Source organism: Elgaria multicarinata, chromosome 2 (genome assembly GCF_023053635.1).
Source record: "Elgaria multicarinata webbii isolate HBS135686 ecotype San Diego chromosome 2, rElgMul1.1.pri, whole genome shotgun sequence".
NCBI classification, from domain to species: Eukaryota; Metazoa; Chordata; class Lepidosauria; order Squamata; family Anguidae; genus Elgaria; species Elgaria multicarinata.
Window position 1 is genome coordinate 60,535,939 of NC_086172.1, and position 26,798 is coordinate 60,562,736.

The 26,798-nt window shown below is 39.7% G+C and overlaps 1 protein-coding gene across 1 annotated transcript in view; it reads right to left on the minus strand.

Annotated features, from left to right (window-relative positions):
- THSD7B (thrombospondin type 1 domain containing 7B) overlaps positions 1 to 26,798 on the minus strand; it is a 440,833-nt gene that overhangs the window by 138,491 nt on the left and 275,544 nt on the right. Inside the window, exon 12 of the mRNA XM_063118635.1 lies at positions 26,270 to 26,373. Coding sequence (XP_062974705.1) covers positions 26,270 to 26,373 — 104 coding nt within the window. The remainder of the gene's footprint in view (positions 1 to 26,269; positions 26,374 to 26,798) is intronic.

Here is a 26,798-nt window from a genome sequence, read left to right on the forward strand (position 1 = left end):
ATCAGCCTTGGGGAAATTGTATTCTCTCCCCTGCCTCCTGCACCAGTCATGGTCTTAAAGGCCCTCTTAACCTTGCATTAAGAGGGACTTTAAGGCCCCGGTTGGCACATGGTGTGGGGGAGGCAAAGCACTCTTTCCAGGGCATCTGGAAAGTGCACAATTCCCCCCAGCTACACTAATTTATTTTGAATGTATGTTGGTAATGTTTTTGATCTTACCGAATCACTGTGAGGTTGCTGAGGGTACCGTCTGTATTTTTCTTTCTTTTACACATATCACCACTGCACTCCCTGATCTGAAAAGGCCCTATGGAAGGAATAAATTCATGTTGTCTTCCCCTGGGGAGGAAGTGCAGGAAGCCAAGGAGGCTACAGGCTGCCAGAGAGATGATTGTACAATGAAAGACAGGACACACATACACACTCCCCAGCCACCTCATAAATAAGATAAGCACAGGAACCCTAAACCAAACCCATGACAATTTCTCTGAAATGTCTTCTCCTTTGAATTTCTTTTTCAAAGCAATTACTTTTTTTTTTTATCAAATTGAATGAAAATGGTCAAAACATATGTGGGAGAAATTTTTGTGACCGCACTAATGTGATGCCACAACAAGCCAGGTTGGCACACGACACCAGCACAACAGTAGCAGCAACAACCACCTTAAGGTTGGATTCAGGATTTCTCATGCAAGGCCATACATCTGTAATGGCCTGCCAGAGGCCCTTTGAAACCAGTTATTCCAGACCCAGAACCAGAGATCTCCATATTGGTTGCCTGGGTTCCTGGCCAGATCTCGGACTCTTCTCACCCCCAGGGCCACGGGAATACAGGAGGGAGCATGTCAAACAGGAGTTTCCACTATGTTTGGTCAGAACGTTTAGGCAACATGAACCAGCCATTCCTATTCTCTCTTATTTCCAAAACAAAAGGAAACACTTTAGCCCTCATTGTTTTCTATGCACAGAAAACAAGGTAGGAACAAAGGAAATTGATATTGGAGGGGGACAACCTTTAAGGCAGCATATAGCATAAATTTCCCTTTTGGATCATCCTAGCAACTTTTCCAGGAGATTCAATTATTCCAAAAGGGTGGGTTTTCTGCCTTCCAGTCACAAAATAAAGCACATCCTGAGGTTAGGTGAGATACATTTTAAGCACAGTAGATGACATGGACCTCCTTAGTAGAATATCTGAGAGTCTCTCCTATCAAATGACTATGTTCTCTAAAGCCAAGGTGACGGAGGCTGTTGGACATATTTCAAATCTGTAGAAATCTTTTTTCATCCTTGAAAATTGCTCAGCATCTGACATTTTAGTCGCATGGACAGTCACCCAACCAGAGTTGCACATTCCTGGTAGCTGCTAGAGCCAGGATGAAGATTCTCCTCACAAATTTCCATGAACTGCTACTGAGCAGCTGCAAATGTAATGACTGTGAGCCTTGCTCAGACCTGGAAACTGGAGAAAGATAGGGAAAGCAGGACCTCCAGTGGTCTCTCCCACTTGGAACCAGTAATTCCAGCCACAGGAATACAGGAGAGAGCAAACCATGCAAAAGTTTTGGGGCCCTGTGCAAAGTGCCTGGTTAACCACATGTGGCTCCACTCAGGAGGAGGGGGAACTTCATGAAGGTGCCTGTGTAGATCAGGGCCTGGCTGAGAACCGGGGGGGGGGGGGCAGAGCCACAAACTATATAAGCTTTCAATCTAAACTAAGCCATTGCTGAAGCAACAGCTACCTTGGAGTGCAAGCTACAATGCCTAGTTTTTCCTGAACTGGGGAAATGGACAATAATCAATGCAGAAGCATTTCCAGTGGTTTCCATTGACTGACATATCTTATTCTGGTTTCTATTTGTGTTTAATGCTACTCCTTAGGTTGGTGTAGGCTATTTTTAAACTTGTTAAATGCTGAAAACAATGGGATTTTCTTTTTTGTAACAAGATATACCTTGTATATGAACACATGATGCATACATTTAATGTTATGTTAGTCTGAGCTCTGATTACCTACACACACACACACACACACACACACACACCCACACACACCTCAAACTGGTAAACAACTAAATCTACTCTGAAGAGTGGTAATAAAAATACACATTATCTTCCATTACATCTAAAATCAAATATCTTTCTCAGCCATTAGAGAACATTGCTTGGTTTATGTGAAATGAAAACAGAAATACTGTGTTGGAAGTGGAAGGTCACTTTGAAACGGATTTAAAAAGATGGGGAGAGAAATAGAATGAGGGAACGAGATTGTGAAAGAAGTTCTGAGGCAGTACCTTGAGAAATCAAATGTGTTGAACCTTTTTGTAAACTTGCCCAATGGGAAACTTAAGTACAGTGCTTTGAATGCCATTAAAAACAAAGTCTACTGTGAAGTGTGGAAGATTTTTTTAAAAAAGAAAGAAAGCGGTGGTGTGGGGGAGGAAATCACCTTGTTTTACACATCATCTTAAATATTCTTCAATATTGTGGAGGAATAAAATGTTTTACAGAAACTATACCTCAGGGCACAACTGCTCTCTTAAGAAGAAAAGAAATCTCCATAATGAACAGGCTGGCAAGGGAAAGATGCTAGAAGATTAATCTTTTATATTACGTTCCAAAACTTTGATCTCCACCATAACACAGAGAGGCATTTTGCCTCTTTGGCCTGTATGAACTATCAAGCCATACTGCCACAGAGGAGTCTGTTGAAAGTTCTGCCTCCTAAGGAGGGATGAGCCTGCAATTAGATTTACTGATCTTATGGTAATAGTTTGTTGCTGAGGTCATTATCACTAGCAACACATTCCTTTCTGCAGTTATTAGCAGCTACACAGTTTTTGCTTGCTTTTCCCTTTTCTGTTTCTTTAAAATAAAAATGGGGGGGGGAGAGATGAGAATAAATGTGAAGGAGATGCCATCTGTGGTGTCTCACTTGCTCCTTATATTAGGCTTTGTTCCTTTATATTACTCCAAAGAAGAAGAAAGATAATGAGAGAGAGAGAGAAAAAGGGGGACATCTTAATTAGTATCTACAACTCAGGTACTGTTCATTCTGTATTATTAAAGCTTAACAGATACTCAGGTTCTTACCCTCTCCTGTTAAGTTTAGTGGCATGAAGATAATACAGGACGCATTACAAAGAGCAACTTCATTTGTTCTTTTAATGCTTGTCAGTTGCTGAAAGAAAAAACGCCACATATACACTGGGAGTACTGGTTCCAGAAGTAGAACTGGAAGGGTCCAAATGATCATCCAAACCCATCCTCTGTCCTGCAGCAAAACACTTTATACCATCCTGAGCAATGTCCTCCTTAGAGTATATCCTGCCCACTTTTCTCTGACTATTTTCAGAGAAGTTTTATGATGATACTTGTAGGCAGCTAGTGCCCTTTGTGACATTTTTTTTAAAAAATATTTATGCATCTTGGCTGGAACTAGGAATGTATGGATTGCGTAAAATCCATTCTGCTTCTGTTTTTCGTGGATTGTCAGGGGCTTTTCATTCCATCCTCCTCCTATCAATAAAATCAGATTTTTGTTTCAGTTTCTGAATTTGGCAAATGCACATTTGCACACATGCAAATTTGCACAATTTTGCAAGTGCACAATTTCCCCCTGAATTTGCATTTTCATATTTTAGCCTCTGGGGGGAAATGCACATTTTTGGCCATTTATTTTATTTTTCCATACTTTTCTATGAAAAAAATTGTGCAAAATTCCCGAAGGTTGGGGAAACGGTCCAGAAATCCGCGAACTCCACCAGTCTGTGGAATCTGAGCTCATTTGGCTTAATTTCATATTTCTCTGACATCTCTAGCTGGAACACAGCTAATTCTGCATTTCCAGAAAGGATTTGGATGTGCATTTTTTAAATAGCATGCTTCCATGTCACATGGCATGTTGCTTTTGAAATAAAAGCAACTTCCAAAATGTCATGTGTACTTATTAGCTGTTCAAAGAAAAACAAAAATTAAAAATCCTGCAGAAGACCTCAGGGGCACCTAAAGTAGCTCTTTGCATCCTTGCCTTTACATTGAGGAAGATTTTGTTGAAATGCCCTTGTTAATTTATTGCATGTTGTCCAGACCTCATGAAGACAATTGTGTACCCTCTTCTTTCTGCCAGCCCTTAAAAGTTCAAATCCTAAGGGTGTTTATATAGGGCACTAAATCCAAGTTCAATAGGACTTACTTCCTGCTAGGATGCAAAGAATTGCAGCCTTGTTCTTATTTTGTGCAAAGATATGTGTTATTCTTTTTATTATTATTATTATTTGTTTCTGTAGACTGAGATTAAGGTAGCGTATGAACCTTTCTCACAAGAACCTTCACAAATTTTGTGAAGCTCACACCTAAGGTATGGTTTTTTCCATTTATTAATCTAGAGCATGACAAAGTCAGCACAGTGCAACTTTACTCTTTTCTTCACGTGGCGACTAAAATGATTCATGAGGCAGGATGTACTCTGTGATTGGCTCCATTTTGCTCTTGCTGATGTTGTTGTTGCTGTTTTCCCTTTACTCATTCCTTCTTTGCAGCCAAAAGCAATCGCTTTTCTAGGATTTGGTCAAACATTTTCCCCCTGAAGCATGAAATTTTACATGGGAATTAAAAAAACTTAAGAACGTAGGCAACGAAAAGAAAGAAGACATACAGTATATAACAATGCAAAAAGACCATTAAAGGGAAAGGAAAACAGCCTAAAGAGAAGCTCACTAACTGAAAGAGTTAAGCTGTGTAAGTTTAGAAGCTGAATCATTGCCACACAAAAATAATAAAATAAATACCTGTATTTGATACAAATGTGATCAGAAGCCTGAAGAGCTTCCACATAGAAGATAAATGAAAATAAAAGCACTGTAACGCCTATCTAAAAATGGTGATTCTTCGTGTGTTGAACTTGCTGAGTGAGCAAGTGCTCCATCTTTTAGTTCTCCTTATAACACTTAGGACATGGCTAGACAGGGGAATAACCCTGTGCAACCACATGACACACAGGCGATCCCGGGGGCAGGGAGGGATGATCCCTCCCTTGCCCTGGGGTAGCCGGGATAGCTTTAATCCTGGCTTTTCACACGGTGTTGGGATCGTCCTGAGACCGCGGGATGTGTGGGCAGCTGTCCCGGTTTGTTTCCAGCTCTTCGTGGGTAAACACGAAGAGCCAGGAACCGGGCAAGGGGCACGAAGGTCTTCAGGAGCAACATGCTCATCGGGGGTGGGGGGGACCGTGAGGTTTTTTTTTAAAAAAAGTTACTTCTTCAAAGGAGCGCTCCTGCACTTATCTTCAATCTTAAAAAATGGCGGCCATGACGTCCTCTGTCCTCCCGGGACGTTGCACACCACGTGTAGACTAAGGAGGAGGATCTCGCGATCACCATATCACGAGATCCTACCCTTCCACCCCACTGGTGTAAACATGCCCTTACATTCAAATAACAAACTGACCCCACCCTGGAGAAGATGAAAAAGCAATTGCTTTAAATGCAAAGAAGTAATGAATAAGGAGCTAGCACAGGGAATGCAAAAATGTGCGAAGCAATGTTATTTCCAACCACATCACTAATGTCTTCATGGACTATTCTTCTCAACAGGTGCATCAACAGCTCTAGATTTGTGCTGCAATTGTATTCAAAATTAGAAATACAGGTTTTAATGACAGGAGGAAACACAGGAATACAGCAGTCTGGCCCTGATACCATATGGATTCACTGTCATAACGGAGTGCTGAATGATGGCACAAGAATACAGGTTTCCTTTTAAGCCAATCTCTCTCAAAAATAATTCTGGAGAAAGCACCAAGCACGCTATCAGACAAGTGTTTTATTGCATGCTCGTTACCGGCCACTCATGGTTTTTTGCAGGTCCTTTTGATGATGCCGTCCACCTCCCATGTGTCTTCCGCTCCTTCTGGTCTTTTTTTCGCAACAACAAAAAAATCACCCAGTAAAACTGATTTTTTTAAAAACAAAACTTGCCACCATTTCCTGGTGTGTGCAGGAAAAGCAGCGCGATAAAAATGCCCACTGAATGGGCCATGTGGTCGTTGCTGCTTCCTCTTTCTTTCTCATGTGAAAGAAGAGGAAACTGCTCATCCCTATTGTGGGACAGCAACAAGAGGCCAAAGCAACGGTAGGGAAATGTGATTTCTCTCCATCTAATGACACTCCTAGTGTGGAAACAATCCATCCCAAAAGGAGGAGCCATACTAATGAGGCAGCTGCTACAGTCGGCTAACTTATGAAGCACCACCGATTCAAGGTATTGGTTCTGCTATCATTGCCTGCTGTTTCTACTGTGGAAAGATCAAAAAGATGTAACTGCAGGACAAGAAAGAGAAACAGGACCAATTATCCTGACAGTCCCCCATTTCACTGAAAATCAAGTAAACATAAAAAAATTGGTAATGATCTCTTTCAGTCTGAAATAGGTTACTTAGGAAATAAAATTTAATGAGAAAACAATTCAAAGCTTTGAGCAGCCATTAGGATTCCTTGAGCATATTCCTTCTCTAAGAGAGGTTTGAAGTTTGAAGTGTCAGAGATACAGTAAATAGCAGATGTTTCACCAGAAGCACACACAAGGAGACTCAAATGACTCCAGAAGGATATGTAACATTTGGCAAGCTTTACAAATCTTTGCTGTTTCCCCAATAAAAGTATAAATATTTGTATTATGCCATTCATAGCTTTGAGATGAACACCAGAGTGAGAAATCAAAACAAAAAATCAATCAATGTTGCTGATTTGCAGAAGTGAGCCAGAGCACTTTATGTATGATTGTTGGTTTCCCTCAGATTTTTCAATGTCTTGTGTAATTCATGGTGTCTGAAGACCCCAAAACCATACACTTCAGCATTTTACATTTGATCCAAAGCTATAGCATATTTTTCTGTCTCAAAACCTAGAATGTCTAGTCTCTGTCCACCATCTTCTAAACTATTATTTTCTAACAGCTTCTCTCATACCATCATAAAACCTACTTCCCATTTACAATCCAGGTTGCATTGTCTTCTAAGCTGTCCAGCTCGCTTGATCCTGGTATGAGAAAAAATGGAAGTGGCAGAAGAAAGTTGAAGAAATGTCTGTGATTCAGAATGCCAGAGGGTGGATTCTCACAATAGGACTGCAGCATTCATTTGAGAGCATACTGTGTGGTACTTCTGACAGCTTGGCAGACAGTCATGTACCACACATTAAGCCCATCATTACCACATCTACTCTCAGCATAGGTTGCCATATTCTAGCCTCTCAAATCCAGTTGGCCTAATTGCATATTATGCAGTTTGGAATAACTATAAAAATGGTGAGTTAGAGTTTGGACTGTTTTCCCACCTCTTCCCCGTGATGCTTTGCAGCAAGGAAACTGGGTGTTCAGTTTTTTTCTACACCATTTGTATATAACATGTACTGGAGCATTCAAAGGCTAAATAAAAATGAAGACAATTGCTATCTCCAGGCTATTTGTCTAAGAGAGGTTGCAGCTGACATCACAACAGTAACTTGTAGAAGGTGGTTCAAACCATGGAAGCTATCTCCTCAATACTCGTTTTGTAAGATGATGATGATGACAACGACGACGATGACCAAGGAACATTCATTCATCTGACCCACCACTTGTGTCATGAAGTGGTACAGACCATACAAAAGCACATAAGCACAGTGACAACTATGCTTCAGAAATTGAGCTGAATTTCTGAAATTGTAACAATTAATTTGTTACATGGATATTCCACCCTTCCTTCAAGGAGCTCATAATCTTGATTTTTTTCATCCCAGTAACCCAGTCAATGAGGTTAGAGTGGCCCAAAACTATCCAGTGAGACTCCTAGCAGAGTCTTGAATATCAAATTTCCTAAAAAATATGGGTAAAAACTGCCTTATCACTGAGTTCTTTGCAGACCCAGGCTATACTATTTCAAATATTTCCTTTAAGGTGGTTAGTGGTTACATCCAATATTCCTTATAAAGTGTTCAAAAGTTCTTGGCAAAATGAGGTGCAGAATGGATTATATATTGCTGATAGGGTGGCCGCTGATGACGTGCCAGAACGGAGGACAAAAGATGACACTGAGCTGCATAAAATGTGCACACAGTAATTTATATGTATAAGATACAAATTTAGAAATAATCACTGTAATTTAAATAGAAACACAATAGAGATGTGCATCAGATTTGGCCAAACTCTGAGCCAAACAGCTCTTCAGAGTGACTTCAAACAGAACTGTCCTCTGTAAAGCAGGACACATGGGCATCCTAATTGCTGATCGTACATTGTTCAGCATGATCATTACTCCAAATAGTAAAGTTCCTGACTTGCTCTTTGCTTCTCTGCTCTGGAAGTTAAAGAACTTAACAAGTTTTCAAAGAGGTGAAACAAATCCTTGAGAAAGTGGATCAATTGCATTTCAAACCCAGCCATATAAAAAGACCCATAACTACTACGTTCTCTGCCATTAGAACCACTCTCTGGCACTCGTTTATAAATGAACTCTGGTCTTTAAAATCTGTGTGAAGTCTTGGAATCAAAGAAGAAGAGAGGGATATGTGATCAGAGGCAAGGTGTAGCTTACCAATCACATGGAGAAAAAGCAAAGCAAGAGTAAAGAGAAGGTGGTATCTCATAGAGGTGCTTGGGGAGATAACAGAAGAGAAATATCACAGAACACTTGCTGAGAAACGTAACAGACGACACACATGATGAGCTAATGAAGGTCAAGTCAGTTTTTTTTTCTTGATTTGTCAAACAGGAATTGCAGCAGTTGAGTGTAGATAGTTTGCCAATGGACAAGGAGATGAAGAAAACAGACAAGAAACAACTGTGTCATCAAAACGCAGCGCAAGAATTGCCTCTTTATGGGGCTCAATAAAAGATAATGCATTCTTCAGGTAAAATGTTTTCTAAGGAACTCTCAGCAAATTTATGAACCATGCTCGCTCGATGATTATTGAGGGCAAGTTAAAATTAGGGAGATAGTTAAGGAGGAAAACATGTGCCTACATCACAAAAGCCTGCAGAAAATGCCCATGAGGAAACAGAACTTGAACACTTGAGGGCCCTGTGGTCTTGGAACTTTGCACATCATGAGATTATTGCGAGGAGAGGGGACTGACAAAGAAAAGCCTGGCCACAAGGAGCAGCTGAAGAAGAAGTGTAGAGATTGCCGATGATTCTTCTCACTGCTATTGAAAGCTTCCTATCTTCAGATGGTTTGCAATGCTAGTTGCACAGGAAGTTATAAGATGCTTAAGAACATAAGAAGAGCCATGCTGAATCATATCACAGGCCTGTCTAGTCCAGCATTCTGCTATGTGGCCAACCAAACAACTCTCCCGCTCACGTGCCCTTGCAGCTGGCATGGAAAGGTGGTTTGAAAATACGCAGAACAGCTAGACCCAAGTGCAGGATTAAAAAAGAGGTAGGTGTGTGCGTGTGTAGGGTGTGGCTAGCCAATAAACTCTGAACACATGCAGCTGCCTTATGCTGTCAGATTTTTGGCCCAGTATTTTCTGCCGCGCTAGCTCTCCAAGGTTTCAGGCAAATGTCTTTTCTATCTCCATAACCCAATATCCGTTTAAACTGGAAGATACTGGGAACTGAACCTTCGACCTTATGCATGCAAAGCATGCTTTTGACCACTGAGCAATCTGGCCCTCTCCTTTATGGCGAAAGCCTTCCTTAAGAATGAATTGGACTCATTGTAAAACAGTGTTGCTGGTGTCATTTCCCTCTTTTGTCTCTTTGGGACCTTTTATTGCTACCGGGGCAAAAACATTAGTACTTCATAAAGGAAATATAGAGCCAACTGGATACCCTACATTTTACATTTAGGACACCCTAAATGTAAAACTGAAGCAGAAAGTGGCTGATGGCTGCCCTCAGTGAGTGTCTGTAATGGGGAGCAATACATGTCAGGCTGCTGCGTCAGTAGCTGAACAATATTCTCTTTTCAAAAGAAACCAGAAAAAATGTAAGGGAAAATCCTTCACAGGATTGCAAAGGTTTATGGAATATGATGGGAACAAGGGTGGTGAACAGAAGGTTATGTTTTATCAATCTGGTAAAATGTAGGCTCAAAAGGAGCACATATTCTATTCTATCATCCCTTCTTTAGGTTACTTGGGATCAATTCCTGAGACATAAGTTACAGCACAATCCTATATATGTCAACTCGGAAGTAAGCCTGAATAGTGGGGATTACACTCAGTTACGTGGTCATAGCACTGTAGCTTCAATTATTTAGGAAACCAAAAAGTGAACTATTACATCCCCCACTCACAATAATTTGAGAAGTATGTTCTCTATCTGAAAAACAAGAGTCGGTCTGCAGAAAAGGGATATTGTTTTGTACGGATTAATAGGATAATCATTCATCCAGTGATAGGGATCAGAATTTCTCCTCTTTGTATCTCACAAACCCAAATGTGAATGCAGCCAAAGCTCATACGTGCCTGAGATGCATTTCATGTGATGCTATTCAGTGGGGGCAAGGGGAGGGGAGAAACACATTAGAAAAATGCATACATTAGAAAATATACATGCAAAAATGTGGACTTCAAAAAAGTGTGCGCAGACATGCTTCTTCCATATAGCAGTGGGAGAAGGTAGTGTATGTTCCAAATGTGCACACAAGAATGTACCCCGTACTTTGAGATTTTAATGCAAATGGGGAGGAGTTGCTCACGACCTCATATATACATGACCTGGAACAAGCTTCAAAGGGGAATTTGGGGGATCTCAACAAGCTCGTGTACGGCTGATATCCACATTCCAACAGAACGAAAGATGCCTAACAGTCTGCGAAACACAGATTAGATTTTTAAAAATCCCTAGAATACACTCATTGAAATAATTGAGAATTAGGGCACAATCCTATCAAGATAGTTACAAGCCTCGGAAACTGGAGGCTGCCAACTATCCTATACTGGGTGGGTAGAGGGGATCCTCTCCTCTGTGCTCCAAGCACTCTGCATTTATGGCTAGATGGATGATTTTGCCTGTCTAGCCAGACAGCTTCATCAGAAGAGGAGGGGAGGCTGCACGATGCATAGGAAGTCACTTTCGCGATCTCCTCCCCTCACTGACACTTTTTCACCCTCTCCACACTCTGTTTCCAGGTGTGGTTTCTGGGAACCCTGGGGTCAGAGCAGTGGTTTCAACCTTGGCTCCCACAAACAAAAAAAATCCAATGGCCATCTGGACAGTGTCTAGTGGCCACTGGATTTTGGTCTAAATTTAGTAATGGCTAATTTAAGTTCTATTGATTTCAACGGGTCTACTTTGACTATGGCCTTAGTTAGACCTACCTGATAATCCAGGATGGAGGAGGAAAGATCTCGTATTGCGATTAACATGGGATCCCTCTTCCGTTTACACGTGAGGCCGACGACCTCAGTAAGAGAGGCGTTGCGCCCACCATTTTTTATTTTTAAAGGAGACGGAGCACACGAACGGTTGTGCGCAAAGGTAAGGTGTTTTTTTTTAAAAAAAAATTAACTTAATTTTCCCACTCCCCCACCATACCCCCGATGGGTACAGCGCTCTTGAAAAGTGCTGCACCCTGTGCGCGGCTCCTGGCTCCGCGCAAGTAATCACATGGAGCTGGGTCAAGCTGTGGCAATGGACCACACGTTCCACGGTCTCGGGCTCAGCCCGGGACTGTGGAAAAAGCAGACCCAAAGTGGAGGGCGAGATCCCAGGGCAAGGGAGGGATGATCCGTCCCTGATCCCGGGATCCCCTGTGCATCATGTGGACCCGCAGGGACGATCCCGGGGTTCGGCCCGGGATTTCGCCTGGTCTAGCTTATGTCTGGATCTAACCAATTGTGTCTGGCTGCATTCATTCAAATACTTAAATGGAAATTTTGTTATTGGTTCCACGGGAGGTGTCTTGTAGCCAACAGAAAGTTAAGCACACAGAATCTCAACAGGCTTAAACATGTTCATCTCTCTGTTGGAATTAGGATATAGTTCTTAGAGCATCTTATTCCACTTTAGAAAGGGATCTACAGTGTGCACACACACAAGCACACAACTTTAAATTGTTTCAACATGCCATAAAAACTGAATTACACTCATCGATCAATCAATAGATGTTCTGCAAGCAAGGTAAAAGCGGAAACCCTTTTTTATCATGATGGATGCCAACAACATTAGAATACTGGCAAATTATAGCTTAAAGCAAAGATTTGCAGAACACGTAAGCTTTGCCTACTGGCAACATTTTAGAAAGGAATTATAAAACCTATGAATTAAAGATTTCTATCCTTTATGTACTGAAACATTTAGTCATATAAAGTATTTCATTAATTGCACTAGATTTATTTGCAGAAAACATCTTAAAAGTATTAGATATGATATCTGTAAACAGCAGCATCCTTTTGCAAGGCTTCTTTATTCAGATGAACTGAAACACAATCAATTCCTTCCTTTTCAATTTTCATGAACATTTGTTCTTTAATAAAATAGAAGGGTGGTGGTGTGGTGAATAAGTGATGAATTCAAACTCCAAACACCAACCCAGAAACAAAACAAACGAAAATATGTGATAATCCACTAAAAATAAGCTTTAGAAATATTTTATGAAACTTTTTCCTTGTTTCAATTATGCAGGCACCCTCCTCCACCACCCCACCACCCCATCTACAGGTTTTGTGCTGGAAGAAAACTTTTTGTAGAAAGTCTCACCAAGGAGGATAGCATTATAAAAAGGTCCAGTATGAATTCTTTTTAACTGGATTCAAATAAAACACCAGCCAAGGCTTTGTAGTCTTAGATATTGTATCAGTACATTTGATTTACTTGTATTCTCCATAGTAAGGCAGGTAATTCCCATATAAAACTTTATTCTCAAGCAGCAGTGACCTTGACTTTTACCGCAAGTTCAGCTGCAGGGATATTGTTTCAGAGAAGAGCTGTGAGAAGAAGGAAGTTCTCACAGATAAGATAATGAAGTGTCAAATATACCTTATGAAATACAACTTTTGTAACAGAACAGAGACTCTGATTTAGTGTTTGTTAACAGACAATTCAAAAATTATGACTTGGTCTGTATATGGAACACAACGATGACAAATCCTGAATTACTCATTTATTTATCTCTTAAAGCATAGGCTTGTATCACAAAGACACCTTCTGCTTTCTACAAGATAGAAAACATTGGGAGGTGGAGAGATAAATCAGCATGTAAATTATATACTCAGTTGGTATATATCCTTAATCATAAAATTAAAATATTTTTTAGAGTTGGAATGATCAAGGAGCATAATTACATCAAAGTTTCTGATTCATTCTTAAGGGTTGTAATCCTATATAAACCTACCTGAAAGTACATACCATTAAACTCAATTGAATTTACTTCTGAGTAGACATGATTTGGAGTAGACATGTAAGTGACTTAGAAATGCTTGAAATGTTTTAATATCATACTGTGCTAAGCTATTTCACCTCATTAAAAATATAGCAACCACCCACCAGGCCTGTAATTTTCAAAATATTTTTTCCTGAGGGTTTAAAGGACACTTTAAACACCTTTTCTTAGTACTGTTTGTAGCACGAAGGAAACAAATGGTACTTAACATTCACCTATCCATTTATCACTGTTGGGGCTCACCTAGGTACATTTTTTTAAGTACTTTATTCTGCAAGGAGACAGGATGACTACCTTGTCACACAGCTGAAGTGGCATGTCAAATTGCTTGCTAATAAAATAATAGAAGCAAGCAAGAATAATGAGATGGAGAGAAGGTTTGGAATACAGATCTCTTTTAAATAAAAGACACCTATGTGTGTGTGTTTTCCATGCTGGGTAAAGAGGGCAACTCAACAAGCAAGCACAATTGGTCATCCAACTCCTCCAGGGATAAAACTCTTCTTAACTCTGCCTGACAAGTTGTATGAAAATAACCATCTTAATCACAAGTCTCAGAACATACTTTTTTAAAACACACTAACACTTTACAACCCTGCTGGGATGGGGTGGGGGTTTAGATGCATTTCACAGCTGGAAAAAACACCTGGCAGCTAGTAATTGCATATTCAGCTTCAGAGTTTATAAATCCAACTTTCAACATATAATGCGGTTCAGATTAATTATATTTGCCTTTAAAAGGGAGTGATGATCTTACATTCAATAGGATTTTCTTTCTCAATTCTTCTAACCTTTCATGTTTATATTCACCCATTGCATTTTTATAAATGGAAAAAGCATATACAAGTCTCTACGGAGAAAGATAACATTTTAAGCTAGGTTTAGCTACTGCGGGCTTTTCTCATCAAAGTGCATAAACTGAGTATATTTACTCTTTTTTCTACAGGATATGAAGCTATTTACATGTTGAATAAGCTATCAGCCATTGCAAGCAACAGATGAAATAGACAACAAAAGCATTTTTAAAGCTATTTTTATGTGAGTTCAGTAATTAATCATTCAAAAATAAATATAAAACCTACCGTTCCATAAAGCCAATGTCATTTTCCTAATCACCTACCACATGAGTTAATTATGGTGCACCAAATATGCTTGCAATACTTTTATTCTTCCTGAAATGGAATACTCAGTAATGTGGTATGTTTAAAATACAAACCTGCATTTGTATCAACAGGGTGGGTCTGGAGGAATGGGAGCAACAGAGATGGGACTGGGTTAAATATAGGCCACATCTTTATTTGGTTACATCTCAAATAGATTTGGGCAGGGTATAGGGTTTGGTTCCCAGTCATTGGTCATCACTCTGGCTGCTGGCTGAGACTATCATAGCCCGCACACTGGGATCATGGGAATGGAAGAGACAGGAAGCTTGTGAGCCCTTCCTGTGACCTGGGACTGTGGTAGTCTCTCTGCTACACTGGCCTTGAAGCCACACCCCAAGATTCCTTATGCAGATGCCCCCTATGGGATCCTAACCACTGCTTATCCCAACGAAATGGATCTGGCTCAATGCCTCCAATGCCCGAGCAAAGTTGTGACAGCAATCAAAAGAAATCAACTTATCTAACAGTCTCCTAGTTCTCATAAACAAAGCAAAATTACCTGAGACATGCTGATATTCTTGCTATGAGGAAAGCAACACACCGGTGCCCCAATTAGGTATTAGCAGCCATAGGCAAGGTAGAAAACTGCCTCATGAAGGGGCCCAGTAGTGAACCAATAGGAGACGGCTTCCCTATAGGCAACCCAGGGAAGCCAACCAGTCTTTTCTCATTGATGATATTTCCTGCCTGCTTATCTCTTTAATGTCGGTAATTTATGACACTTGCACTGGAGGAAGATCTATGCATAGAAAATAGGTAGATTGTAGAGTGAAGTATAAGAGCAGAGATGAAAATATGTGAAGTGTGTTTGTGTGCATGTGAAACAGCGAGACAGAGGGTGGAAGGAATGAATGTTAGAAATCATTCTCATAGGAGCCCCTCCTGAAATTAGCATATCAGAGAAAACTACTAAACATATTAGCCTTCCACATGCAAAAAGCATAGGAAAATGCATCCTCAAAATACACTCAGATGTGCTTTGAAGAAAATCATTAGGGGAGCAACAGGGAAACTTCCCTAAGATTCTGGAAAACCCTCCCTCGTGTGGTTTGGGAAGCAGAAAATGTAACCTCCTTTAAACATCTCCTGAAAAAATACCTTTTCATGCAGGCTTTCCCTGGACTTTTCTGGTTTTATATTGCCTTTTTTAACTTGCAACATTTTAAATTTATTTGTTAATTGTTGAATTTTATGGTTTTAATTGTGCACTGCCCAGAGAGCCTCAGCTATGGGGCGGTATGTAAATGTAAATAATAATAATAATAATAATAATAATAATAATAATAATAATAATAAGGCAGTATAAAAATGTAATAAATAAAATAAATAAATACTACAGTAGAGGGTTCAGATTAACACCCTCACATCTAAAGGTATCCATCAGGAGGTTATGGGGACAAGATCTCCACTCACGTGGAGGTGTTCTATACATGTATGTCAGTATGCATTGATGTTGTCTTCTCACGGTTGTTGAAAATGCAGCCACTGGTGGCTGTGGATGGCGGATGTTCCAGATGTCGAAGCCAGTGCATGCTTTAAACACCCCAAGGGGGTTCAACTGCATCCTCCTCCTGAAACCACTCGAAGATATATGAATGATTGTATTAAAGATTGCAACTTGAAGGTATGATTCTCTGTAGCATACTGTCAGAGTACCAAACTATAGGTATCAGTATCTGCTGTTTAACCAAATAAACTACAACAAAAGTTCGCTGCCTGCCCAGCTGGAATGGCTTGGACGGGGGTGACTTTTGTGGGTGGGAAGGAGGAGAAGAAAGACGCTGCATGTGGGCAGCGTGAAGCATGGGGGAGGCAGAGTGTATAAAGGCCTGCCCTGCTGAAGCTCAGCCTCTTTCGCTTTCCTGTTCTCCATGGCTAATGATTTCCGGCTCCTTTCAGGCTGCTACTCATGGCCCAGCCCTGACATGAAGTACGATGAGAGTTCCATGTAAGCTTGGAGTACATTTTCGTATCTTTTTTTTGACACATAATCATTGTGAGAAGTTTGGAACTGCATGACCCTTAAACAGAGGATTGGCAATTTCTCTTTGAAATAGTATAAAGTGAGTAACGACTAGAAGAACCTCACTTCAGTGTGCAAGCAAGATGGCTCTTCAATATGTCTTTCATCCTCTTGAGCAACTCCCTGAACAGTTTGGATCTCTAAAGACATCTTTCATCTACTATACAATTGCTTAATGCTAATCTGCTGTCATTTTTTTTTAAAAAAAGAGTGAGTGAGTGGCAGGGGTGAAATATTGTCTAGGACAGTCACTTGAATTACAGGCAAAGCACATTAGATAAAAGAAATCTAAGGAGGACCGAAGAAGGACCAAACTCAATAAATGAATGAAAGAAAAAATGATCACCCACCCCACTCCTCAATTCTTCCACATTATGGTGCAGCTAAAATGGTCTTTTTTTTGCCTTACCTATTAAATGCAGCCTGTATACAACTGGTGTTTGATGATGAGGTATGCTAATAGCTCTTGTGAATTGTGTACATTTGGACTCATCTTTAATGGACACATTTGCCATTGATCTGGTGTGATTCTCCCACCACTTCCTATTAATCAAGAGAGTCATACTGTGAAAAGCTTTGATGTCCCTTCACTCTTCTGTTCTCATTATTTTTTATATTTTAATGACTCTTGCATATCTATTTATCTTGTAACATATCTATTTATCCCTCTAGCTTCGTATCATACTAAGCTAAGAGAAAATACCCATTTTGGATAGAAACATAATGCTCTATATCATACCCAGATGGATACCTACATCCTGGCCTCTAACTGCCTTACATTTTATATGTAAATAATGAACAAAAAGCCATCAGAACAGAAAACACTGCCTATTTTCTCTCCAGAAAACCACATGTGTATAATTTTGCCTGGCACATCCTTTATCTTCTTTATTTTACTGAAACTCTGCAGATTACTAAATTGCCTTTGGTTAAAAAGTAACACTGTACATATTGCTGTCAGGACAGCTTGCTTTAAAGACTTCTCAATTTTCAGCTTGCTGATAGAAAGATGTTGGGCTCCTTTCCTCCGATATGGCCTGGAGGAAAAGTTTGGATGATATTATTATTATTGTTGTTGTTGTTGTTGTTGTTGTTATTATTATTATTATTATTATTATTATTATTATTATTATATACTGCCCAATAGCCAGAGCTCTCTGGGCAGTTCACAATTAAAACCATAAAATAGGGCAAGTCAGAACATAATATTAAGCTATAAAAAATTTTTAAGAGTACCCTATAAAACCAAAATAAGTTACAGCCCAGGCAAAGCCTGTATGAAAAGATATGTTTCCAGGAGGAGTTTAAAGGATGTTACATTTTCTGCCTCCTAAACTGTCGAGGCTCTTCATGGCAACATTCCTTTTGTTTTGGAATGGCCAGCAAGACCTCCCCTAAAGATTGTAAATGCTATCTGGGTGTATATAAGAGAAAGCGGCCTGCTAAATATCCTGATCCCAAGTTGTTTAGGGCTTTATAGGATAATAATATAACCTTGTATGTGGCTCAGTAGCCTCCTTTTCAGATTAAACACAGGTTGCAATGTCATCCAAATCTGGATAAATGATGGTTAATCATAAAGTATGGGTAGTTGAAACAAGCCAATTTAAAACCATGGTTCTAACCATAGTTAAGAAGGTTTGAACTCTGGGGACAGATGTACACTAAGCAGGATATAATACTATGAAAGCAGTTTGAAAATGGCATATGGAATGTGTCATGGGCCCCAACCAAACCCTAAACTGTGGTTAACATAGGCACAGGCTCTACACTAGTGCTTTATAACAGTTTATAATGGTTTTGACAACTGTTGGGGCCCAGGACACATTTTACTTCTGTGCATTGTAGAGCTTTTTGTGTGCTTACCTGTATTGCATCTGTGAAGTTGATATGACCATGATGGTTGAAACAACAAATAAACACTTCACCAATAGCCTCTTCAGATCAATACAAACAATCCAGACTACAGTATGTTGTGAGCAGAGAACAGGTACACTGAAGGTAGACGTAGATGAATACACAGCAAGCAATGAGACTAGGGATGGGTGAACTCATCCCCGTCTGGACCCTGCTGGCCACCCCCTTTATGGCCACCATTTATACAAAAAGCCCTTTACGAAAAAGGCCAAGCCACTATTTTAATGCAAAAAGGCCACTCGGTGAGGTAGCAGGGATCCATAGCCTGGCAAGCCAGGGTATCTGTGGACTGGTGTCCAGGGGGCTGAACTGGCAAGAAATTGCCGGCCCTCAAGGCCCCAGCCAGATAGCCATGACTTTCCTAAATGAGACAGCTTTGGAAAGATACTTTTGTCATTGCAGCAGGGCCTGAGCATGAAGCAGGGCCCAACATTCTTAGAAATATTTTATAAAGAGAGGTGCTTTTCATTCTGCAAGAAATAACAGAAGGTTTTGAACAAACCATTCAATTTGGCTCAATATGTGCATGCTATTATTTAGAAGACTACTGAAAAAAATGACAGCATTCCTGGATTAGAGTGTAAAGTTAATGACATTAAATTAATATTTAATTGATCTAACATGTAATATGAACTGAAAGTAATAGACAAGATGGATAGAGCTATGTCCTCCATCCCCCACCCTTGGCTCTTAGAATCTTTCCAATTACTTAAGGAAGCTGTCATGTTCCCCAGACTCCTGGCCTCCCAGCCTCAATCTGTCCTCTGACTCCAAATAGGAGTCAAAGGTAGAGGAGACTCCCCCGTTAATCTGAACTCTGATATGCCAGGGCCTTCCAGACCCAAAGATGTGCCTCTATCTGACTCCTCAGATGCAGAAGACACACTGTCACCCCACCCCGTAAGAGCCAGCAGTTACAAAATCAGGCAATAGCCCTTTAAGAAACAAACTGCTTCTCTGAGGGGACAAGGCTAACCGCAGGTCTACAAGGCTTCAGAAAGCCTTTGTCAGTATCTGAGTCAATGCTCATCTTGACTGAGTCTCAGCTATCATGCAGCTGTCCAAGATCCTGAAAGACCCTGCCTGGTGTAATCTTGTCTTGCTATTCAGCAAACCAAACCTGATGTGGCCTGATGCAATATGAGATGCAACGTGATTGGATGTGACTAAACTGGTCTTGATGTGACCTGACATGAGACTTGCTTTGACTCTGCTTGCTTGTAGGGCCCTGTCTTGTTGGTTTCATCGCCTCTGGGTACTTTGAACTGAGTTGGACAGGACAGAACCATTCTAAAAGCATAATAATAAACACCGCCAGATCACTACTTGCAAAGACTTTTGTAAGAAATAAGAGTTAAACCAAGCATGTTTTTTTAAAAAAAAGCCTTTTGCTGGGCCTGCTGGAGAAGCATCTTTCATTCTTTGCCCTCCTTTTTCTCCTTCTCTGCTCTCTGCCACCTGCAAAGAGTTTTCTGAGTAATAAAAGTAAAAGCCCCCCTGCCCCCAGTATGTGACTTATTTTTTTAAAAAAAGAGCTTTTAATTCTTTAAAAAAAATCCTTGGCTGGGAGGGAGAATTTCAGCATGAAAATAGGAGGGGAGTTTAAATCCCCTCTCCCAAATCACCATAGTCTCAAATTGGGGCCACATGTGCTTATCCAGAGTTAAGTCAATCATGCATACATACATAGGTCTGCTAGGAAGATGAATGTCTCAGCTCACATATGGGATAAGCTGGTCAATGAAGTGCAGAACTGGAAAAGAAAGGGGGCAGAGGGCACTGATGGGGGAGGAGGGAGGCAACAGTAGCACACACTGTAACCAGGAAGAGTTTGGCAACCAAGATTGCAAGGAGCAGTTGGCAGGCTGTGTGTGTGTGTGTGTGTGTGTGTGTGTGTGTGTGTGTGTGTGTGTGTGTGTTCTTGCCAGGCAACTCTATAGCTCTTTTGAACAAACCATGCAGAAGCCATCCTACCAGATTCAGATGTTACAATAAGCCATCCTGAACAACCGAACAACAACCCATGGGTTCTCTGGGTGGCTTTTATGTGGTTAACAAACCATGCTGCAGCCACCCTGCCAGGTTCGGATAGCACAACAAGTCACTCTCAAACAAACATGGCTTACAATCCATTGTGGCTTATTGTGTTGTGTGAACCCAGCCTAAGAGTGAATTCTTATAAAAATGTTAGTTGAAAAGTGGATGTGATGCAAGATTATTGCAATCACTCTGTCAGCAAGTGAAATAAATGTGTTGATTAATTTGAGCACTAGGTTAATGCACAATATACCAACTATCATACTTTATGTGCTTCCCTAAGGTTAACTTCTGCCCTGGACTCCTACAAAAATAATCAGTTCATCCATGATAGTTTGGTATGTTGCCATTAAAGTTAGCTGATTATTTTCTAGCATATTGACATAGCCAATTATATATCACCTCAGGAGGTTCTCAGATGTTGGAGAAAGTAGGACAGAGTTATTTCAGAAGCTGTGAAATTTAGAGGGTCTATCCTGAATTGCTCTGACAACTTATTTGTTTCCAGTTGATCATTGCCAGAGGTCTATTATACCTGGAGCTCGACCTTTACCTAGGGTAAAATCTTGGGCTGCAGCTGATGCTGAGATTATTGTAGGGGAAAAAACAATTGCCTCTGGCTCTGGACTCTGCTAGAGAATTGTTAATGCTGCTGCAAATATACAAGTAGCTTCAATTCTGTAGAGTGGCTATAATGAAAGTATTCAATCTCTATGCCAGTGTGGAGTAGTGGTTAGAATGTTAGATAAGGACTCAGGAGAGCCAGGTTCTAGTCTCCACTCAGCCATGAAGTTCACTGAGTGACTTTGACCCAGTTACTGACTCTCGGACCAACCAACCTCATAGGGTTGTTGTGATGATAAAATGGAGAGAAGGAGGGTCATGTAAGCTGCCCCAGATTCCTTGGAGGAGGAAAAAATGGTGGAATATAAATTTAAAAACATTTTTTTAAAATAAACATTTGCCTATGGACCCTTAGGCATAGTCAAAATGCCTAAACTCCATCAACACCATCTGAATAGCACAAAATAAAAGTGTCCAGATCATACAAATGGAGCCTACATGCAGTAGGCTCTATGAGCATAAGGCTACACAAGCATGAATTCTATGAAATGAACGATAGGTGGGCAAGGAGCATGAAGCGTAATTCCCTAGTGTGATGACTGTAGTGTAAAAGAGAAGCACTTTTAGACACCAGGGCTGGACCTGTATCTTCTGGAGCATTAGAGCATTTAGGTTTAGAGTATTTTGAGCCAGGAAATTACCTACACATCTTCCCCGAGGAGCTTTCTGCCACATAAGTGTAATGTTTTCGGAGACACAGCCATTGTTTTTAAGGTCTTAATGAAAATCTTAAATGATTGAACAAAAGTTATCACAATATAACTAAACCTAAGGACAAGGGTGATTGTTTGATCTGTTGGGAATATCACCAGCCAAGGAATCATTGCTCTGACCACATGGTCTCAAACAGTGTCTGGATATCAAACACATGTGTTGAACAACTCATTATCATTATATCCATGTTTTCATCGTGTGAGTAAGAATCAATTGTACATGAGACTCAAGGACTACAGGCTTTCATTTCTTATTTTAAAGTATTAAACTCTCATGATGACAGATTTTGTGTCTGTGTTTTTACCACAGAGCAATTCCATTTGTTTCAATGGGAATACTTCAAATTGGTTGATGATTGGATTGGCAGTCCACCTTTTATATATCAGCTAAATACATCTTGGTGCATCCCCGTACTCCCAAGTGCTATCATGTTATCTATGCTTTAGCCATCCTCTTAAGGAAGAGCACGCTTAGCATTCATATGCTGCTGAAGAAAACAATGAGATTTAACCATCACCTCATTGTACTTGGATAACCCTGCTTACAATTTTCTTCTGCAGAGAGCTGCAGTTATGGTATGATCCTTGAAGAACACAAGAGTAACATACACACCTGCAGCCTGAATCTAATTCGATACTGCAAAATTGAAGTACAAGTCTGCTTGTGCTTGAAGGATTTTCTGCCAGAGTTTTGCAATGTTAAAACCTTAAATGATTACATTATAACTGCTCATCAACTGTAAATGAATGCTTAGGTTTACATTCTGATCTGCATTTTTGCAGAAAATCTCTCACTGTTAGAAAATCTGTTCATGTAGCTACTACACATTGATATATTAAGCAATTGGTATATTAAAAGCAAGAGAATTATATTGTTGGTACATCATGGCATAGAATCAAATGGAGTAACCACAAAAGAATTCCAGTGAATATATTTTGATAAACTATATTACCATTAATATATTGTAATTGATTATATGTTTGATAACTTCCAGTTATGCAGAATGCCTAGTTTATTATTTGGCTGTTTTAGAGTTCTTTCTTGGCCATGTCTTGTGATATCTGAAAGTCTATATAAACAAAGAATATCCGTAATATAAGTAGTGAAGATCCAAAGACTCACATGTAAAGCTTAAATATGCCTAAACTATAGGAGTCTATTTAAACCAATATACTTCCCTCAAGTATCACCTAAAAAATATCAGGTATAACACTTGGACTTTGTTATAATTTGTTCAGCCCTTGGTAAAATAAAGTCCTATACCCATTTACTTGAGTATAAGCCCCATTGAACTAAAAATACTTCTTAGTAAACATATATAGGATTGCATTGTAAAGCCTTTGTCAAACATGGCTGCTATACTAAATAGAGCTACCACTAAATTTCAACTAAGGCAATATTTTGAGATGCATTTGAAGGTTACTACCCTGGCAAAACACTCAAGGAGTATAAAGCTAAACAGAAAGAGAAGACTAGCAAAATTTCTCAGGGAGTATCATACATACGTATTGGGGAGTAAAAATAACTGTAAAAATGATTACGGCTGTGTTATGTGGTATAATTGATCTAAATAAAAGGCATATTATGTAAAAAAATGTATAACTGATGTTTAGATCCTAAATTGTGCTCTGCTTCCATTTGGTTTTCCAGTTCCAGTCACCATTTTTGATACTGTACAAGTATGAATGTGCACAGTGTTAAAAAGCCATGTTAAACTACGTGGCTTCCAGAATGGGATGTGGAGTAAGAACAGTGGACTATTAGTGATATCAGAAGCCAATGGGAGGAAATGGGAATGACATCCCCACACGCATGATGTCAAGTATCACTGTTTTACAGATTGCTACTCTACTGCTGATAATAGAATTAGCATGATGGCTTCACTTTAATCATAATGGTACCACAGGGCACGCTGGGTGACCTGCAAGAAAACAGACAAGGATGACTGCTGTATTGGATGGAGCCCCAAATCTATCTTTCTGACAACACCGAGTATTTTCCAGTAGGTCCTACAGTCAATTGTCTAGATTAGATTGTCTGTACTGCCACATGTGATTAAGGTACTTCCCACAAGATATATATAGGAATATAGAATGAACAAAACTAAACTTAGTAAATCTATAAGATTTTGACATTTTGCCAGACAAAGCAACTTTTCTTCACTCCACCTTGGAACAAATATCACTATTTCCTTTCCAAGTAAATCTTGCATTTTATATGTAATACTTTGTAGGAAAGTGATAGCACCAGTTAAGTTGATGTTCCCTGAAACTGAGAGGTACACCCAGCTCTCTCTTAGTATTAGAGAAGATGTAATAAGCTGACTGCACCTTTGGCCAAGATGGGGATATTGTATTACGGAGCCATCCTTGTTAAACAGACAATGATTCCAAATTTCAACCCTTTTCTTCCAAATTGAGGTATCTTGTCTGTCACATCCTTTCTTTCCTAGGTTTCCCTTATTTCATGCCCTCCCCTGCTCACCTCTAAGAAAAAAATTTAAAAATTCTCTATCACTCTCCCAGCTTAATCTTACAGATTCTACCCTCTTCCTAATGCATGATGGGACATAGACACTAAATGCAACTTATCTTCTATTGCTCTATGTAGAAGTCTCTTTAACGTTCCCAGGACCACATCCATCTTCCTTGCAGTGGTTAACCCCCACACCCCCACAAAGCATTCGGAAATTCTTTGTAGATCATATCATCCTGCTCTCTGCATGGTTGCCACTGACTCAAAAATGGGTAATTATGAATCAATGGTTTATAAAATATAAATTGTTTATGTATACCTTTCGGAATAAATATCCATGAATATTCTTTCTCAAAGAATATTTTTCTCAAACCCCAAAAGGAAGATGATTTAATATCTCCCTCTGGAAAGTGTAAGAGTATTTGTTTTGGGATGTTTTTTTTTAAAAAAACCGCAAATCTTAAACCCCTCACAGTCTTATTAGACAATTTAAAGTTTTCACAATGAAGCTAGACAGCTCACATATCTACTGGGAAAAGAAACCATCAACAACAAATCATATAGCAAATAGAAAAGGAAATAAATCTGTGGAAGGCATTTCAATACATGCAACTGCCTAGATACTTCTGGAATGAAAATTCGTGCAGCCAAATCCCCCAGGTAACTTTATTCTATATTTTCAACATCATTCTAAAACATTTACTTACTTCCGGTCCCTGCACAGACTTTTTATTGCTCCCAGATTATGCAGTGGTTGCCGCCCATCACTAAAAACTGAAATTCTAACCTTTCAAACATATGGTAGTATCAATGCAATCATTTTCTACTGAGATAACCTTCCCTTTAAGTGTTCTGTTTGGCTTTCTATCAGGAATGACTAACATCTTAGCTGCTATGATAAAATTGCTGCAAAAAGCTGTGCTTAACCCCTCAATAGTACAAGTCTGTTCCTGGTCTTCATGTATATACTTGGAAACTTACACTGCAGAAGAATTTAATTATCAAGGTCCAGACATTGATACTCATATAGCCAAATGGTAATTGGAAAATATGCCACAAACATAAAGCGATTAAGGAAAATAAATTCTCTTTCAGCTTTGTCAACCCTCAAAAAGCAGGCGACAGGTAATTGATAGCCATTGCCTCTTCCATTATTTCCTTTCTTCGGTCAGCAAGGAAAGATTTTAGCAAGTGACTGTTGCTTGCATTTTCCTTAAATCACACGTTGCCAAAGTCTATATTCCCCCAGCTTCCCTCCCACTTCACTGCCTTACATCTAAAAGATATTGTAACAACAATTCAGTCTAGACTAGGGTATGCAACCTTTTGGGGCTGGGGGCACATTTGGAAATTTGTGAAATTGTCCTGGGCACCAACACAAATGGCTGCCATGGGAGATACGGAAAATGATATGTAACTGCCCCAAAGATTGAATACAAAGCAGAGGTGGGATATGAGTCCCAATACACTAAACAACTCTTTTGAACCAACTGTTTGCAGTACCAAGAGAAACCAGTTGCACAGCAATCCCTCCTGCAGTAAGAAAATTTGTTAATTAAGACAAATGTGAGAGGTAGGACATCTTGGCAAACACCAAGAAAGATGTTGGGGTATGTGTGTTAGTGCCCATGGCACCACATTGCCTATCTAGACAATTCTAGTCTAGAATGTACATTGAAAATATCATGTGACTTATAAATCATAATCACTTGTATTCAGAGTCTTTTTTTCTTTTCAACCAAGGAAAGTAAAACCAACACAATGCAGTAAAATTGTTGTTCTCATCCATTTACTGAGAGATTGGAGCAGGCATAAAAAATATCTGGTTAATCTGAGATGCTCATGTAAATTACATTCATGTAAACCCAAGTGCTAAGTGACATAAGGTGAAATAGATAGAAAAAGAAAATCAGCATTTCAAAATGGCAGATCATTTGCACAACCTTACCTCTTGTCTGTAAACCATGACCACATGCCTCATTGACTCCTAATACGCCTTGTTTTACAGAATCTGGAACCAATACACACTGACTCCACTTGTGGACCTTCCAACTGGAATGGCAAAAGAAAGAGTTATAATGACATGCTCTGGGTTGCTGTTTTTTTAAAAAATAATCCATTAAATTGAGCCAGAGTTCTAAATATTGTAGGCGTGAAATGTCAAAACACCTTCAACGAAAGTAAGAAAGTTTAGGGAATATACAGGAGGGGCAGAGTCCAGTAGATTGATAATACTGCAGGTGAGTATAGTGTATTGAGTGGGGAGGGAGTTGATCGAAAAAAAGGGGAGCAACTTTTTTTAAGTTTCATCCACTGATACCACTGTGAATAAGGAAAGTTTTTGTTGTTTTTTAAAAAGTGAAAACAAAAAACACTTCATATCATTCTAGAAGACATTTAGCTGTAATTACTTCTACTGTTTCCTATTTATAATGACAGGAATAAGCTACTCTGTGCCTTGGGCTTACATCATACTC